Genomic DNA, 17,945 nt, shown 5'->3' with positions numbered 1-17,945 from the left:
GCCTTTAAAACATACACGCGACTCCGTCTCCGCTATTATTGGCGCGGTATGTTCACCTCCGTCCGCAAGTACGTCCGCTCGTGCCCTGACTGTCAACGTCGCAAGCTCGCTCCTCACCATTCAGTCGGCCTGATGCAGCCTCTCCCTTGCCCTTGCTGTCCTTTCGACCGAGTTGGGATCGACCTCTACGGCCCGCTTCCTTATACTGCTGCTGGCAACCGCTGGGTTATTGTAGCCGTCGACCACCTCACGCGTTACGCCGAAACCGCGGCTCTTCCTGCTGCTACGGCACCCCACGTTGCCTCTTTCATCCTGCATCACTTCATTCTTCGCCACGGAGCGCCCCGCGAACTGCTGAGCGACCGTGGACGCGTCTTTCTGTCCGAGGTAGTGGAGCCCCTTCTAAAACAGTGTAAGATCACTCAGCACACCGCCACGCCCTACCATCCTCAGACTAACGGTTTGACGGAACGGTTTAACCGCACCTTGGGCGATATGCTGTCGATGTACGTGTCCTCCGACCATTCCGACTGGGACAAGATCCTGCCGTTCATCACCTACGCCTACAACACCGCCACGCAGACCACCACCGGCTTCTCGCCGTTTTTTCTTCTCTACGGACGGGAACCTTCCTCACCGCTCGACACTGTACTTCCTTACCGACCTGACCAGTCTGAGGGCACCACCATTTCGGAGGCTTCCAAGCATGCCGAGGAGTGTCGTCAGCTCGCTCGGTCGTTAACGTCCGGCGAGCAGGGGCGTCAAAAATTCCTCTTCGACACCATACACACTGCTGACAGTTTTCTACACGGCTCTCTCGTCTGGCTTCGCGTGCCGTCTACCATGCACACCTGGCCTCTGCTCCAAACTTCTCCCCAAGTACCACGGCCCTTAACGCATCATAGAGCGCACTTCCCTGGTCAACTACATTGTCGACCCTGTTACACCCGCCATAGATCAACGCCGACGTAGCCGCGAGGCTGTTCATGTGTCACGCCGGAAAGCGTACTATGACCCGTGTGTACTGTTGTCTCCCTGACTCGCCAGGATGGCTTCGCCTTCAGCCTGGGGTGATTGTAAAGAGGAAGATGGGCAGCGGCGGCAGCCGCACCGCCAGCGCACGGCGCGAGATCGTTATGCCCCGGAGCTCGGACCGCCATTTTGGCTAGCTGTTCTTAGGCTCTTTCCCCGGAAATCTCGCTACAAAGCAAACAAACAAACAAACAAACCAACAAAAACAAACAAACAAACAAAAACGAAACCGGCACACAAGGCGCGAACTAACTGCGCACGTATTCAATAACAAAAACTCAGTGACCAGAGGAAGATAACGCTGGACGCGTCCTATTCACGCTATCAATCGACATAGGCACACTTTAACTTATTTTGTGAAATTTATTTCTTTATTTATTCAATTATATAATTTTATCAAAGTAAATAAAAATATTTAATTTATTTTGTGAAACCACAACTGATGGCTGACTCACGCAGGTATCTCTAGAATTATGCATGTAATACGCTTCCATTATTTCTCTAGACAAATTGTCCTTGTGCCCAAAAAGAATGGTTATACCAGAAAAAACCGGGGGGCAATCACACAAACGACGGCGCAGGGTAAGATTAATCTGCGATTTTGACGAGTCATTATCGCAGGAATTAGAGTGTTCCTGAAGCCTTGAAATGGCGGGTCTGACCAATATACACAGCACCGCAAGGAAGTGAAAACCTGTAAAAAAACTCGAAAACTGCACGAAATGAACTTCGAACAATGCTTCACCTGAGAGCCACTCGTTTTACTACACAGGCTTATGTTAGATACCCTTTGCTGTCGTGAACAGATGTCACTCAACTTATTAGGGGCCGAAAAAAAACAGCCTTTATGCCGCTTGCGTCAGTCGACCATCAGTCAGTTGTTTCACAAAATGAATTAGATTTTCTAAAGATTGTCAGCGCGAATAATGAAGCGTCTAGAGTTGTCCTCGTCTGGACAGAGTGTTTTTGTTGTTGGACATGTGCGCAGATAGTTCGCGCCTTGCATGCCGGTTTCGTTTTTATTTTTTTTGTAAGATTCGTGAAGCATACATTCTTCCTTTCCCGCAATAAAGCTGAGTTGAAGTCAGCGCTTGGTTTGTCGAGTCTCCCTTTTGTCCGTGTTTGTTGCGCTGTTGTGGACCATGAGTATATACCAACTGGCCCATATTTCTTTAATAATCGTTGTTATTTATATTATACAATTTCATATTGATGGGTACTGCCAAGTTGCCTTACATGACATCAGTGTAACTGCGAGAACACAATACACGCAATTCCTATTCTCCAAGCTTTTTCGCTTCCATTTAGATGAATACGGTTGCCACTTCCAAAGCCTATCTGCCAATTCCGTCCCTTCTCATATTGTTCAATAACACATTAGATTCATGCATAAGAATTTTATACCCACCGTTCTACTCTCCATTTGTAAGTCCTGAGTGATACGCCACTATTTCGTACCCGCGTTACCATGCAGGCAAACATAGTCAACAAATGTGGGAGTATTCAGGTACTGTCCGCTTACATTTCTTCCCAACTTCTTCACATCAAACCTATTAAATGCCTCTTAGAAACCGATGGTGACTAGCACTGGTTAGATTGTGTTCCTTCCCGTGTCGCCCTTCCTGACTGACATTTTATTACTTTCCGTATAGAGGACTATGATCGCTCGGCATTCTCTTTCATACCACCTTTACATATACATCTTCCACACTTTGTATACGGAATACCAGAGAACCTCTCCGCGATGTAGATTTTCAATTCTATACCTTCGTGAGACTTTAATGCTTTTAATATCATTATCACACTCCTTAGCGTACCTTGACCGCTGCCATCGTTACGGGGACACCAACGTCAGCTCCGATTGATGGCTTGCCGGCTACTGGCTGACTAAGAACGAGTCCACAGGACTCAGTCAAGCCGTAGATGTTCGTCATCCTCTCGATGCCGGCAAATGCCTTGCAAGCTGCCTCTGCCACGGGCATAGGGAGCACGCTCCCACCCACTGCGATCCTGCGCATGCTCGGTAGACCTCGGCCTGTGCGCTGCATCTCACGCACCAGACCTTGCAGCTGGGCCGGGAAAAATATTGCCGCAGTCGCCTGCGCCAAGGAGAGGAACATAGGAACAGCGAGGCATGTCAGTGAACTGGTGTCGCCAATAACGCTCTTGAAGACGTACGAAGCGGGACTGCTTAACTACTACAAATACACTCAGAAAAAATTTCCCAGTGAGCTTTTCCAGAACGGTAGCATGATAGCCACATAGCCCGTTTTGCGGATATGCTGAAGTTTTTTATGATCGCAATGAGCAACCTTTAATTGGGGCGAACCATCCTCAATTGGGGTGAGTAAAGGGAATCATGTAAGGCAGTACATTTAAAACTTTGTATTCAGAACAGGAACATGATTCGGCTTCTATGAGATGGGAAGTGACGGCTGCCAGCATAACGACACCGGAAGATTTATTCCGATCGCTGGCTCCACCAATGAGCCGCACAGTCGTAATGTGATCATTGCATTGCTTGTTAATACTCTGTCTTCATGCGACAAGGTGTGCGCCCCTGCTTCACATCAGCACCAAGCTTCTCCTCAGCGGAAGCATTAGTGCCGAGAATAAAAGAACATGCTTTCATAGCGGGGCTTAACGCTCGCAATATGTTCTCCCAAGAATTCTTTCCACTGCTTTCAAACCTTAACAAATGTCTGTTAACCGTGCAATACAGGCGTAATACGGTGGGAATGGAGGCGCTGCGAAGTTGAAGTGATTGCTCAATATGATATTTTTACTCGAAAGCTCCAAGAAAGGGGCTTTCAGGGATAATTCAGATGCAAAAGATAACTGCTCTAGTCTCTTTTGGTGGAAAAGTGCTTGCGCAATTAAAGCTCTACCTTCAATACACGCGGTAGTTTTAATCTTGAGTCGATTGATGCCAAGCACGACTTCCATCTCTGCGGTCGGCGTCAAAGTCAGACAAAGCGAAAGTGAAAGACAGCAATGCTGGGAGATGGGTGGAAAAAGAAATTATTAATGATGAACGGTACTCGGCTCGCATACCAAAAAAGAAGGAAGGGAAGAAAGGCATTCCCAAAACAAATTTGTGCTCTACAATCTACAAGCGACAAAAAAAAAGTGCATTGCGCGAAAGGCTTAGTGAATTTTAGAGTGGAGCATTGATAGCCATAGGCGAACTCGGGTATTGTCTAGGAGCTATGGCCACTGAGCGTGACCCCAGTTCCACTCTGTCATCATAAAAATAACGGCAGTGAAGAGCCGCATAGCTTTTTCAATTCTTTTTCAGAACACCGAGTTAACGTGAATCGAAAGACATGCTCTAACTGCGCTTAAGATCAAACGTTTTTATTTTCATCACAAATTGATGAGGGTTGGTTCAGGCAAAAAGTGGAAACAACTTCCACTTGAAACAGCCTGAACCCCCCGTATACATGACTTGCAGCGCGGGGGGACACGTGTACAAAACAAAACAAAAAAAGAACACGAATAAGATTTGCGTGTGAAATAAAGAGCAAAAAATTTGGCACTTAAACTGTACATTCTAGTAATGCAAAAAACATGTCAAGCAAAGCGGTCACTAGATCTCAAATATAAAAAAAAAGTGCGTCAAGTGATTAAAATGCGGTCTCAGGCACAAACAACATAAATAACATTACAATCGTAAACATATGTCCCGGATGTCTCTCTGATTGCAGGTGTCAATACAGACGTTGTTCAAGGTAAGCTTATTTAGCAGTGTTGGAACGCTATGGCGGAGCATTTGATGACCATATGTAGTGCGTGAAAAGGGGATCCACCAAAATTCAGGATTTCGAAGAGTATATGCTGGGTCATTTGGTTTTAGCGCGCACATGTCCAGAAAGCTGTCGTGGATATGGTGAAGGGATTTTTTATACCTTGTCGCTAAGTAATATTCGTAGAGCTTTGAAATTTTGAGGATATTGAGGCGGGTAAACAACTCATCCGTGTGAGCTCGGTATTCAGCGTTTGCAATAAAATGAATTGCTTTCTTTTGCACACGAAAAAGCTTTTGGATATTTGTTTCCGTGGTACTGCCCCAGACCAAAAAACAGTAACTGAGATAGGGCAAAAACAGTGCATTGTACACTATGAGTTTGATTGACACTGGTAAACAGGTAAACAGGTAAACAGGTAAACAAGATAAATTCTCTTCGTACTTTTGAATATCAATATAAAGTTCCTACCATACACATTAAGGAAAAAAACCGGTTAAGGAACGAAGTAATTTAAAGTTCACTCCAGAAAACAATTCGCTAGTCACATATGTTTGCCACGGTCTGTGTCTTTACTAAATGGATCGCATGCGCAAACCTTGGAACTACACCTAAACAAAAAGGGACTAACGGGGGACAAACCAAGGCATAACGGTGCACGAGAGATGTGTGAAGGAACGCCTAATGAAATGTGAGTAGTATGCTTCGAAGTGCCTCACGTTACCTAACACTTACGAGAGAACTTCGGCTGACCGTGCCACTCCGGATAAGGTCTCCTCCCTTAAAGAAGGCTTATTGGCATTGAAGTAAATCGCAACTGTGCGCCCCTGTAAACATTGTATCGTAGTGAAGAGAGCAGGCAGTCGAGAACAAAAACTGGTAGACTAGAAACAATTTGGAAGCTGTTGATTGGGTGATCTTTTTCCCGCAAAGGGAATATACTCGGTGACGATAATAGCGGCGAGTGCGCTGGGCGGTCGATGAACCGAATCACTCCTGCTCTTCCGCATCACAACCCCTGTCGCCTAACACGGTGGTTATTGCTAGCCGTGGACAAGGTGATGGTCTAGTTGGCTGTAGTGACCCTAGCAGAGGACGTCTCGGTGCTTAATCCTGCGTCGTAATAAAGCTATTTCTCTCTCTTCCAAAACGTGCTTGCGATAAACAATTATTAAAATACGACATTGCCCAAGTCTTAAGCATCAACCCTGTGGGTCAAATGAGAAAGGTGGCAAAAATGGAGAGTTAAAATGCAAACACTACCGTCCATTCACTCTTGTAATCAGGCTTTAGCGCCATATGTGCACCGCTCCTGAACGTGCCTGGCGTTGCTAGGATGCTGGTGCTCCTCCGAAAATAAGCGGATTTACAGTCCAGTGCATCTAGTCGTCGATGTGTCTTGTAATGTCCGGAACGGAGCCGTAATAGTTTTTCACTAAGTCCTAGGCGGCGGATTGGGTTCCAAACCCACTCTCTAGCTTGTATTCTGCGTCGCGTCGTCATATCTTCTAGCGTCCTGTGTAGTCTGCTCCGGATCTGCGGTCCGTCGCTGCGCAAGACGTCTGGCTTCTGTGAGCTTCCGGTAGGCAGAGACATTGAGGTTGCCTTTGTCGGTTACGTTTAGATGCGTGGAGTGGACCGTGGTCGTGGCGACCCTACCGCGGACCAGTCTAAAAGGCGTCATAAGGTGGTATCTAAATTGTACTGCAATGTAGGTGAAGGCGACGTAAGGCAGGTTGATTTCCCACGTCTTGTGCTAAGCGTCAACACTCATGACTAGCAAGTCGACGATTGTTTTCTTTAAACGGTCCGCAAGCACGTTAGTCTGCGGGTCGTACGCAGCCTTCTTCCGGTGGTTGGCTTCGCAGTACAGCAAACTGTGGGCATAAATGCAGTTCCTGTCCGTGATTACGACTCCGGAAGCATCGTGGCGAAGGAAGGTGTTTTTAATGAAGACTCTGGCAACTTCTGCTGAGCTACCAGTCGGTAGGGCTTTCGCTTGAGCGTAGCGGGTGAAGTAGTAGATTACTGCTGTTATCCGCGTGCTAAGTGATGCGGATGTTGATAAAGCGACTAATAGCTCTGTGCCGATCTGACGGAAAGGCATAGTTGGTGGTTGAATAGAGAAAGAGAGAGATGAAGAGAGGGGGAAAGGCAGGAATGTTAACCAGAAAGGTTTCCGGTTGGCTACCCTGCACTGGGGAAGGGAATGAGGGGATAAAAAGGGAAGAGAAGAGAGAAGGAACGAGAGACAAAGTCACAATCTAGCAAGCAAGGCCGTCTCTCGGAAAGACAAAACAGTGCCTTATGAGCCTTGATGGTAGTCGCCTGTTGTGGCCACGGGCCGAGGATCTTGGGCTCTGTGAAACGGCGGGGATAATCGTAAAATGTTGGGCAGATTCGGTTCACAGATCCCCAGAATGGGAAGCGGTTGTGTCTGAAATCCGGGATTGGAGCCCGCGGGCATTCCACTGAGAAATGAAAGCTTGTTTGACTTTCTTCGGAAAAGATAGTTCCGGGGGAGCCATGGTGTCTTCTATTGTAGAGCTGCAAGAACTGGCTGTAGAGCGTGCAGTACTTGCAATGCGTCGTGTGCTACTGGCGTGCGTAAGCTGGACAGCAGATCACGCATGACATTCATCAGTGACGTGAGGATTGGAATCACTTGCATATCTTGGCCAAGGTCGGAATCATGCCTTTTGCCCAGATCAGTCGTAGGTGACGCAGACATGCGGTGCGGCAACGTACTTGACGCAGTGCGCGCTCTAGGCTTTGGTAGTGGTGGCCACGTGGTATCAGAGGCAGCAGGTCGTGAGTCACCGGTCGCCGGGCTTTCCTGATTTGTTGTCGGTGGAGGCGGACAAACTGCAGTGCCACTTGGGGTGTTCTCTTCGAAGGTATTTGTTTCCTTCAATAACCTTCGGCGGCGGCGCGAACGACGTCGTCGCACCTTAGCAGCGGCTTCTCAGTTAGTGGAATGGTCACGCACCATTTGCTTCAGTACCGTCCTCTCGGTCTTTAGGCGAGGGCAGTCCTTTGAGGAAGAGTCGTGAGGGCCACGACAGTTGACGCACTTCAAGGCAGTCGCGCGGCTACTGTCGCCGCTGTGTGGCTCAGAGCATCTTGGGCACACGATGGAGCTGTGACAGACGCCGCTCACATGGCCAGTCCTCATACATTTCCTACACTGTAGCGGTTTAGGTATGAATGGATGAACTGGGTGAAGAAAGTGCCCCACCTTCACGTATGATGGAATGAAATCACACTTGAACGTCAGCTTGATGCATGTAGACCTTCCAAGGCGCTGAACTTGCATTATGGAAATGCTGTTGGTTGCCGGCTTGATTAAGATGGGCAAGTCGGCGTCAGGGATGGCGATGTCGACGTTGTAAATTACGCCAGCCGTGGTTCCGCTGTCTTTTAGAATAAGAGGACGTACACTGAAATTGCCAAGTTTGGTGATGGCAGCCAAACTGTCTAGCTCGCTTCGCTTCATGACATCAATGGCAATAATGTTCTTGTGGGGGTTTATTCTTAATCCCTCCTGGTACGACACTCTGAAGAAACACAGAGATGGCTTGCCTGTTTAGTAGATTCAAGTTGTCCGTAGACTCCAATGGCACGAACAAGGCTGTATGTGCCTCGGCACTTCGCGCCCTGATGATCGTATCCTTACTTGAGGACGTCGTTGACGTCGACTCATTTTGTCTGCGCAGTCTGCGCATGGCCTTCTTACTAACGATGGGTATGAACCCATCGTCGGTCGAGGAGTCACCACTTCGAGGAGCCGAGTAGTCATCACCGTACACAACGGTGTCCTGGCTGCTTGAGTCACTCGGGGCGTACAGGCGCTTCCTCTGGGCTGCCGTTGCCGACCAATCGGGATCCACAGAAGGCAGAGCGGCCTCCACTTCCATCGCCGTAACACAAAGGGAGCGGCGCCTCCCTAATTATGACACAAAATATAAAAAACTGCAGAGACATGAAGCCGGCGTTCTGACACCGAACAAGTTCTTTCTCTTTCACCTGGTGGTTGAATAGCCTCCATAAATACGCACGGTCTCGTTGGCAGCATACTGCCGGGCTTAAAGCCAGGAGAACTCTTCTCTCAGTGTGCGACGCGAGAGGACAGACGGTGCCAGTAATAGTGGTGTTGAACTCCACTGAGGGTAAGAATGAGGGCGAGGTTTCCAGCTGTTTGTTTATCATGTGATGCCTGTAGAATTTCTTCACACAGATTTGTACGCAAGTTGAGAAGGAAGGTGTCTTAATGTTTGCGAGTATTCACTTCATGTGGAAGACATTTTCAAGACAAAATGTGGATTAACCCCGTATGAACGCGCTACGAGATGAAGAAGGTTTGCTTTACAGGCAATCGTTGAGGCACTGTAGCTCACTGGTGCTTATCGGCCCTAAAAAGGTGTGCGAATCGTCTTCGTCCAGCAGAGTGTCAACAGGGACTTGCGAACAGCAGTCTGCATCAGTTTTTAGCGTCTAGACTTATAGAAAATAATGTCATTGAGCTGCTGGAGGCGCGAACTTCACCGGTGAGGCGGCCTCACGGGTCTTGGCAAGCCAATACAAATCATGGTGACCACTTACCATTTTTCAGCGGTCTGCGTTACTAGTAAGACGGGAATTTGGACATGGTCCAGATTACGCGGAGCGGTCCTCTCGATTGCCGAAAACTTATCTTGGCCTAGGGCAGAGAGCACATTGCGGAGGCAATAACTGCATCCCATACGAGAGCCGCGACTAGACCCAACCTACTTGCATTAGCGTGGATATCGGTTCTCACGTCTTCGTCGAAATGCCCAAGGCCCGGAGGGGAGTGCCATCTGAGGTGAAGTTCTTTGAAGACTGCACGCTGCGGCGCACATCGTTTCAAAATGTCAAGCCTTGCCTCGTCACATTCGTTCAGGCGACGCCGAAGCGGGGAGAAGCTATTCATAAACCTTTACTTGCTCAACATCTTCAAAAATTCCATCACTGACCAACAAGTTTAATGACTACGTCATTGATCATGGTATTTCCGTTATTGATCATGGTATTTCCAGTCTTGAATAATATTTAGTGAGGACTGATTTAATAGCAGTCTATAATTCATTATGACCCGATCGTTTGATTTCCCATATTTTTCGGCCGTGTTTTATATTTCTCTGCGTCATGATTTATAAATGAATATCAAGCAGTAATTAAAGATCCAGGGTTCGTTTTTTATGAATTTTATTTTTCTCCCTGTTCCACAGTTCCCTTCAGTACGCTCCGGCAGCGTCATACACCGATGACATCGCTCTTATTGCCTCAATGTTAACTATATGAAGCCGAGGTACTTGCAAATTAGAAACATCAGAATCCAATGAAAGCCTGCCTAATACCGCCGACACTGCTATGTTTTCTTTAAACCCGGTTCACTTCGCCTTCTGTGGTCGCCTTCTCAACGCGTCGGTCTCTTGGAGCAGCTTATTTTCCATTAGTGTGCGTTATCGTGTGGTGCCCCGAGTGACTGATGTCACCTGTGAAATCGCTCCCTTTGCGCCCTCGCCATCACCCCTCCCCCCGTCACCGATACTATACACGTAGGATGTCATAACCATAGTGTTCTGTAACGCGTTTCTCAACTCAATTATAAGGTCGTTCCTCATGAAACCAAGACACCCACGGCGCAAGCGCTACGCGGTGCTCTACGGGGTCTGCCTTACCTTAACACATCAGGGCGCACTGGCACTGTTACCGCAATTCCTTTTTAGCATCGGTTCGATGGTTTTCGAGGGGAGGGGCTAATGCCCCAAGTGCTCAAGAAGACGACAATGAAGAGCCGGTGGAAGAAAGACGCCGGATCCTGAATTTTCGAACGCTGCTATTCCTGACTCTTCGCGCTTCGCCTTTGATGCTGTCACAAAGTGCGTGCATGCCTTGTCTTTCTTTTTTCTTTTGCGACCGAGGTGGCCACGGCACCGGTGGTTCGCAGGCATTTCGCAATGCAGCGGCGATGATTTTGACCCATCCCCTATCTCCCCCGCGCGTGGACAGTTGACCGCTTGCGACGCTTGCGACGCTGCGGGGGATGGGACGCGGTCGGTTGAATGCCCCGACACCCTTCCCGACCTTGGCAAGTTAGCAAGCTCCTCGTGAGGACCGTTGCCTTCCCTCGCGTCCCTTCTCAGTTTCCTGGTGTTTCTTCCCCCCCCCCCCCCCCTCGTCAACATCTGCAAAGCGTTGGCGCACTGGGCCTTGAGGATTCGTTTGTTGTTTTTTAGTTTGCCACGAGAACGCGGCGGCGGGAAAACCGCGAGCCGAGGAGTTGGTTGGGAGATTTCGGTGCTTGCGGAAGTGTGTGAGGTCAGCCAGGGATGTGATCGGCAAGCGAGCCTAGGCGGGTGTCTGACGCGTAGAGCGCGGCGACGGCGGCCCCGAAGACGCGCGGAAGACGCGTGGCCCAAGTTCGCCCGTACCCGCAACCCCCCCATCAGCCCCGCGCGCCTCAGCTGCCCGACGCTCCCCGCGACCGGACTTTGCCACAACGCAGCTAAGCCATCGTTTCTCCCCACTCGCTTTACTCTTCTCTTTGTCCTGTCGCTCTTTCTTGTCCGAACCTTTTGTATAGTACTGATTTGTTCTTGTAACGTTGTTGTGTAGTTCTCGCCCTTCTGTTTTCTTCTTCTTGTTAATAGTTGGTTGTGTCCTGATTCTGTGTTTATTCGTGTAGCGTCTGTGCATGACCGCCTGTTTGCTGGGTTTGTTATATACCCATTAGGTTGTGGCTCTTTGCCCGAGTAAAAGGGTTTCTAAAGAAACCTGCCTAAGCCTCATGCCTCAGGTCAACGGCTAATCAGGCGTGGCCCCTATCGCCTGCCAGCAGTCGAACCTCATCTTTTGCACGCGGGGTGGAAAAGTTTGTCGCTCCTCCACCTCCAAATTTACGGAGAGTGCAGTGGTGGGCAGGTTGGCACGAATAATTATGATTTCGGCGCCAACCAAACATCAAGCCGCCCACGATATCCTGACAGATGCACCAGGATAGCATTAACCTACGTAGCAATATGATATATTCTAGGCGGGACAAACTATTATCAAAGAGGCTGCTTGAAATAATGAGCAAGACGGCTAGGGTAATCTTAGGTTTTAGAAGCCTTACTGCGTTGAAAAGTATCAATTATCATTTTTGCTTCTTTCGGTTGATTAAATAAAAAGCTGAGCCCCTGCAGGCCTAAAGTGTTAAAAAACACCTGACGAGGGCCTCTCCTCTTGGAAGACTACATTGATCAGCTAGCATCATGTCTATAATTCTGCACAGAAGCCCTCTAGAGTGAAGAAAAAAAAACAGAACAGAACTCAAAACCAACGCACGTACAGTCATAAAATTTATGAGCGTGAACACGGGAGCGCGTGCCCGATAGCCTGGAACCCAACTCGTGGCTATACGCGGCGGCAGTCACTTTTATAAACAAAGTGGAAATGGAGGTGTGTTCTTCCGCTTGCCGAAAGCGGGTAAGGTGGCGTAACCCTTTCCCCTGCGTTGCGGACACCAGCCGCCGCGTATCGCCGCAACTAGAGTTCGAGGCCATCATGGATGCTCGGTAGTTACTATAGTAACTACCGAGAATCCAACGTCAAAGACCTTGAGGAATCCCTGCCAGTACCTCAGGAATACTCGGCCATACTGAACAACTACAAAGGCAGCAGGATGCGGTACCCACCACCGCACAAATCCTTAAACAAAGAGGCTGTCACATGGAGACAATTTCAAACTGGGTCATATCCAAATCTAAACACACTAAGTAAAATTCACCCCACACATTATGCACACAATTGTCCGTGAAGCCACGAAAAACCTACACTGTATCACATAACATGGGCATGTCAAAAAGTCGACGTCGTCCCAGTTATACCAATCCCAAGTGCGGAACAATGGGAGGGTCTGCTCTCCAGCGACTGCCGCGATGACCAGATCGGTTTGATACGGCGAGCCCAGCTGACGGCAGAATCCAGCGGAGCCCTGGAGTAGGGGCAACCGACCGTTACGGATGGACTCATCTGACCGCATAAAAGCACTTGTGCTAGAGCTAAATAAAGTTATCCCATCCTATCCTACTATCGAGGCTATCAGACACGCGCTCCCGTGTTCGCGCTCATACATTTTATCACTGTACACATATATGAAGCAAGACAAATACAAGAGTAAAAGGAAAGACAACGGATGTAAGAAAGTGCAGAAGCGTGCTCTGTTTAGTTCATTCAGCATAGTCTAAACCTCATTCATAAACTAACTTGGTGTGTTAGCTTCAAAGCTCTAAATGTAGTTCTCCGCGGCAAGTATTCAATACAGGGTGTATGATAGGTGAGGTTTTGAAAAGGTTAATTTCTACGCGGGTTGCAAACTTAATAACTGTGGCGCCGAAATCATAAGCTGATCGTGAAATGAAATATTTGTTCGCAGAAACGTGTTTATTTAATTAATGTCAAAGGTTTCTTTATTAAATTTTGCTAATTTGTTCCCGATACTTTTTTCAATTGTTAACCGGTTATAACTAGAAAAAAAAGGTAGGAGGTACTCACGTACTGAAAGGAAGCTGTGATATAGCATGAAAGGCTCTTATTTATAAACTACACACACGATGTTTCAGAACCTACTCGGTTTCTTCATCAGGTGTGACTGCGAGCCAGTGGCACCTCTCCTTTTCAAGCCCTTGTTTAGTCAGGCGCCTGGTCAGTGACCGCAAAGCGTAGATGTAAGAGGGAGAAGGGTTCCTAGGGAGCTGTTATTTCCCCGCGTCTGCTTAGTATGCCTTGACTGTAGTAAGAGTCTTCTGAGTGGGCAAGGCTCGGTGTCCAGCACAATGGTTTCCTCGAAGTCAATCTTGCTGTGGCGTGCCTCGCAGTGTTCCGCCACCGTGCTTCCTTCTCGTTTATTTGACACTAGATTTATGCTGCTGTAGATTTATGCTGTAGATTATGTGCTGTAGATTTATGCTGTACAACCGCCGCGGCCGGGATCGAACCCGAGTCTTTCGGGTGAGCAGCCGAGCACAATAACCACTGAGCCACCGCGGCCTCTTAATGTAGTTCTTTGTAAAATCACGAGCAATAACTGCCACAAAGATATCAGTAAAATAATCGCGACAGCTTTTGCGATGGAACGTTGATTTTTACCTTGTACTTATAGATCGCATCCATAAGTTCATGGGGGCCAATCATGGCCGGCGTGACAGCACCCACGGCACCGTCTAGGACGGCTATAAAGTAGTAGAGCATCCCGGACTGATGTGTGATTGGATTGTGACCCAGCACCACGTCACCTTCTCCATAGGGCACATGCAAGCTGCATAAAAGAATGACATGACAATCTGCAAACAAAGAGCACATTCTTATTGAACACTGCGTTTATAGTACGTAAGAATGTACTGATGTACACGCGACAGTTATTGTGTGTTGTATGTGGCGGTTAATGTCCTTCAGGTGAGCTCCAATTCCACAAACCTCGCGGAAACTACGTCCCGCGAATAATATTGGCTATATATTGTGGAAAAAAATATCCCGGAGAACAGCACGTTGTCCGTATCGGCAACTACAATGGCGAAGCGCCCGGGCATTTGATCCTCAACACTGATTACGAAGTTTTTAAAGGTGAATGTTTTAGGGCATTGCCGGTGTTTTGTTCGCTCATTTTTTGTTCTTTTTTTTTTTGCTTGTCTATGAGGGATGCTTCTCTCCGCGAAATACATGGAACGCATCGACAAGCACAAAAATGAAATTGTCCGGACGGCTATAGTGAGCAAGGCCCTCTACTCGCCACTTAAGTCAGGCCAGGTAAGTTTGCAGAACAGTCCTGCGTTTTTAATGTGAAATATGTGCACCAATATTGCTTCTGTAGGACTACTGGAATGAAAACTAACGGTACTCTCGAGAGTACCTTCTTTAGTCCCTAGAATGCCCGAGTGGAGCGTGAAATAAAATTGTTTTCAAATGTTCATTAAAGACTGCAAAAGATTACAAATGAGAACCTTTATTTAGCATGAAATACACCCCAGAAATATGTGAAAACTCCTGAGGGGAAAAGGAATACTTTTATTGCTGAATGTATAAACTCGGCTAATTAGCATGCTTTTTGGTTTAGTTGCGTTTTATACATATTAAGAACTAACGACAACAATGACTCCAAAAACAAGGAAAGGTAGCTTTGCCCACTGTTTTGGCAGCCTGTCTCTTGTCATTCCAGCTAAACAAGATCCATGGCTAACAGCAAAAACATTTTTTTTTCTCATTAAAAGCCTGCTCCGAATGCTATCCGGAAAAAACATAATTTCCTTCGCGATGAAAATCTGGCCCAATTGCTAACCATATCTCCGTTTCATACACAGCCTGCACAGCTCTAAAAGCCAGCGCGTTCCTCCCCCTTTCTTTCCTCTTTCACTCCCACCTTACTCCCTTCTCTTACGGTGTCGTTGACGTGTCCACTGAAAATTGAGACGGCGCCTTTCCTTTCCTCAAACCAATCTTCTTGTTTGGTCTGCCTGCGTCCGCGATGAAAAAGTAGTGTGGTCCTCGTAGGGAGCAAAAAATAAATGATTTGCCTGCTGGCTAGGACGTGCTACGTCCGCCGCTTAAGAGCGTGGGTGGCGCTGGTGAACACTCTAAAGGTTAGGTTATTTGTAAACATAAATACCCCCGAAAGCAGAAGAATTGACAGCCGTCGCCGTAGCTCAGAGGTAGAGCACCGGACGCGTAATTCGGAGGTCGTGGGTTTGGATCCCACCGGCGGCATGTGGTTGTTTTTTCTTCTGCTTTTCTAATCAATTAGCTTTAAGCGATAACATATTCAGCAATATTATAAATCGAACAACAGCACAGAATGAATAAATTAATTAAAAATCCCTTGTGTCCCTTGGTTTCTGTGGCTGTTGGCTTCTCTCATAAATAGCGAAAAAAAATCATTTCTACGACACGCAGTGCTAAGCCCAATCGCCCGAGAAAAAAGAAAGTTTTCGAGCCAATTCATAAATTTTCAAAGCGACCACTTGAACGCTTTAATTATTTGCCCCAGAATGTCGCGGGCATAACTAAAACCATTGAATACGCGACGCAGTATCGAAATTGCTAGCATGCTGGACCGGGAACCGTGCCCCGCTGAATTGCTAAAATAAACTGATACACCGCTATCTCTGACAGGTACCTGTCCAATTTTTCTTATCACTTCTATCCCATTTTCTGCATTTGGCCTCACCTGCATTATCGAGAATATTCAGCTGTCACCATCACCACGCGCACACAACATCACCTCCAACCTTGTAAAATGTACTCGGAAATTTTGCTCATTATTTATCAACCCTGTTTTCACAGACACATCGGGAGGTAGCGTCACCAAGCGGTTAAACATTCGTAAGAGTCGTCGTCAACAAAATTAGGTAAAAAGATGCCTAATCTGTTAATTACTGTGCCACTTTCTTGACTACCTTACGAGAAAAAATCATGCAACATGTAATGTATTCTCACATTACCTTTACGAGGAACGTCCGGCGTCCTTTGCTACCTTCTGTTTACTTCATGTATCTAATGCATTGCCACAAGGAGCGACGAACTATATCATCTGGACATTGCATATTCCTACCAAAAACCAAAAACCAAGCCTTTTGAGATACTCAACCCAAAGAGTCGAAGACTTGCAGGAAGCGTCACGTTTGCAATGGTTATGGGCTTCATTGGTCTGGTGCAACCGAAACCACTGGTTATCGGTTACGACATCCAGATAAGTAACCAACTAATTATTGTTGTCGGGCTTTTTTTCTTGTTGCAGAGCGGATTCACCGTCTCCGCTTGGCCTTATAGTGACTGCACACCTTCGCTGTTTAAATTATGATCGTTCCTAATAAGAAACAAATCGTTCTTTGCTGAATAATACATGCGATTTAAAGTTCTGCTACTACAGGTGTTCCATCATCTGAAGAATTATCAAACTTTCTGAAAGCCATTAGCGAAACACGCCGCTATAATTACCCGCTTAACTACTCTCGTCTCAAGAAATGTTAGGTATCTGCATAAAAAATTTCTTTCTGGGATTCGTTATCTACTTAATGCTTTGCGTCTTGAAGAAGAAAACACTTCTCTATACTTGGAAATATACATCTCGTGCGGCTAGAGCCAAAAAATGGCTCAACTCCGCCTGTTATCACCGTTCCATTTTTTCACGTTGGTTCCCACTAACCTCTCCTGTGAGATAAAGTTTTCAGTTCAAGCATTTTTTCATCACTGCAATCTACGCAGTTGTGGGAAATGAATGCGTAAAAATTAATAGTGATATCATGAATGAGATTCTTGCAACCTGCATTCGCTATTTTGATCTTACCAAACCTAAATGTGATTCTGATATTTATGCCGTTTTCAGGACAAGAACCGCTCGTCTTGTGACAGCACTTCGTACCTGGTGATGTAGAAGCTGCTGACGTAGCTATAGTGGGTCACCTCAGCGCCCTTGGGCAATCCCGTAGTCCCTGACGTGTAGCACAGAGCGAGAACTGTGTTGCGAGGATCGAGGACCGGGCTCTCCTCGAACTGTCGTTCGTCCAGCGCTGAAAACGCCGAGGCTGAGACGAAACCCGCAGCGCGTCCCATGCAGAAGAGGCCCTGGCACAGAACGAGAGGTGCCGTCACAGATCTCGAAATACTTCTGAGAGAAGAAAACTTCGGTGCAAAATCGGATAGCACCAACCAGGCTAGCAGCAAGTGTCAAAACAATTTAAGCGATGCGAGCTGTGAACGAGGCAGTTAAACGAAAATGGTACCCAAAACGTGCAATACCCTAATATTAAAGGGCACATCGCTCAGATCACTGAGTCCCGATCTCGTATTGGGTGCTGCTGCTGCCGTCCGGCTTATATATAGGCCGCCTATGGGCCACCGGCGTCCGATGAGACTAGTAAGCGACCATTCCGACATTGGTTTCCTGAGGCGTCAGCAAAGTGGTTGCCTCTTTAGAATTGTGTAAATGTCTTGCGGTTAGTAAACATAAATCCTTTGATAGTCTCATTTGTGTTAGCTGCAAAGACAGTCCGTGCTGCGAGCAAATGCAGCCAATGCCGCAAGGTTGTTTCAAGACCAGTGCTCGCTCTCGCATATTGGGGTGGGCTCGGGCAAAAAAGCTTGATCAAAGTTCATTAGGATTCACTCTGT

The 17,945-nt window shown here is 47.3% G+C and overlaps 1 protein-coding gene across 2 annotated transcripts in view; it reads right to left on the bottom strand.

Annotated features, from left to right (window-relative positions):
• Nucleotides 1-17,945, bottom strand: part of LOC149369877 (uncharacterized) — a 69,322-nt gene that overhangs the window by 26,411 nt on the left and 24,966 nt on the right. The window contains exons 4-7 of one of the 2 annotated variants that reach the window (XM_089559602.1): nt 17,185-17,399; nt 16,220-16,227; nt 13,932-14,080; nt 2,850-3,131 (exon numbers count right to left, since the gene is read on the bottom strand). In XM_089559602.1, coding sequence (XP_089415728.1) covers nt 2,850-3,131; nt 13,932-14,080; nt 16,220-16,227; nt 17,185-17,399 — 654 coding nt within the window. Of the gene's footprint in view, nt 1-2,849; nt 3,132-13,931; nt 14,101-16,219; nt 16,228-17,184; nt 17,400-17,945 lie in introns of both variants that reach the window. The other variant, XM_089559593.1, reaches the window with a different exon arrangement.

Source organism: Amblyomma mixtum, chromosome 1 (genome assembly GCF_055824585.1).
Source record: "Amblyomma mixtum isolate Tamu chromosome 1, ASM5582458v1, whole genome shotgun sequence".
In the NCBI taxonomy this organism is placed as follows: Eukaryota; Metazoa; Arthropoda; class Arachnida; order Ixodida; family Ixodidae; genus Amblyomma; species Amblyomma mixtum.
Note: the sequence above shows the minus strand (reverse complement) of the source record. Positions and strands in the feature narration are given on the sequence as shown.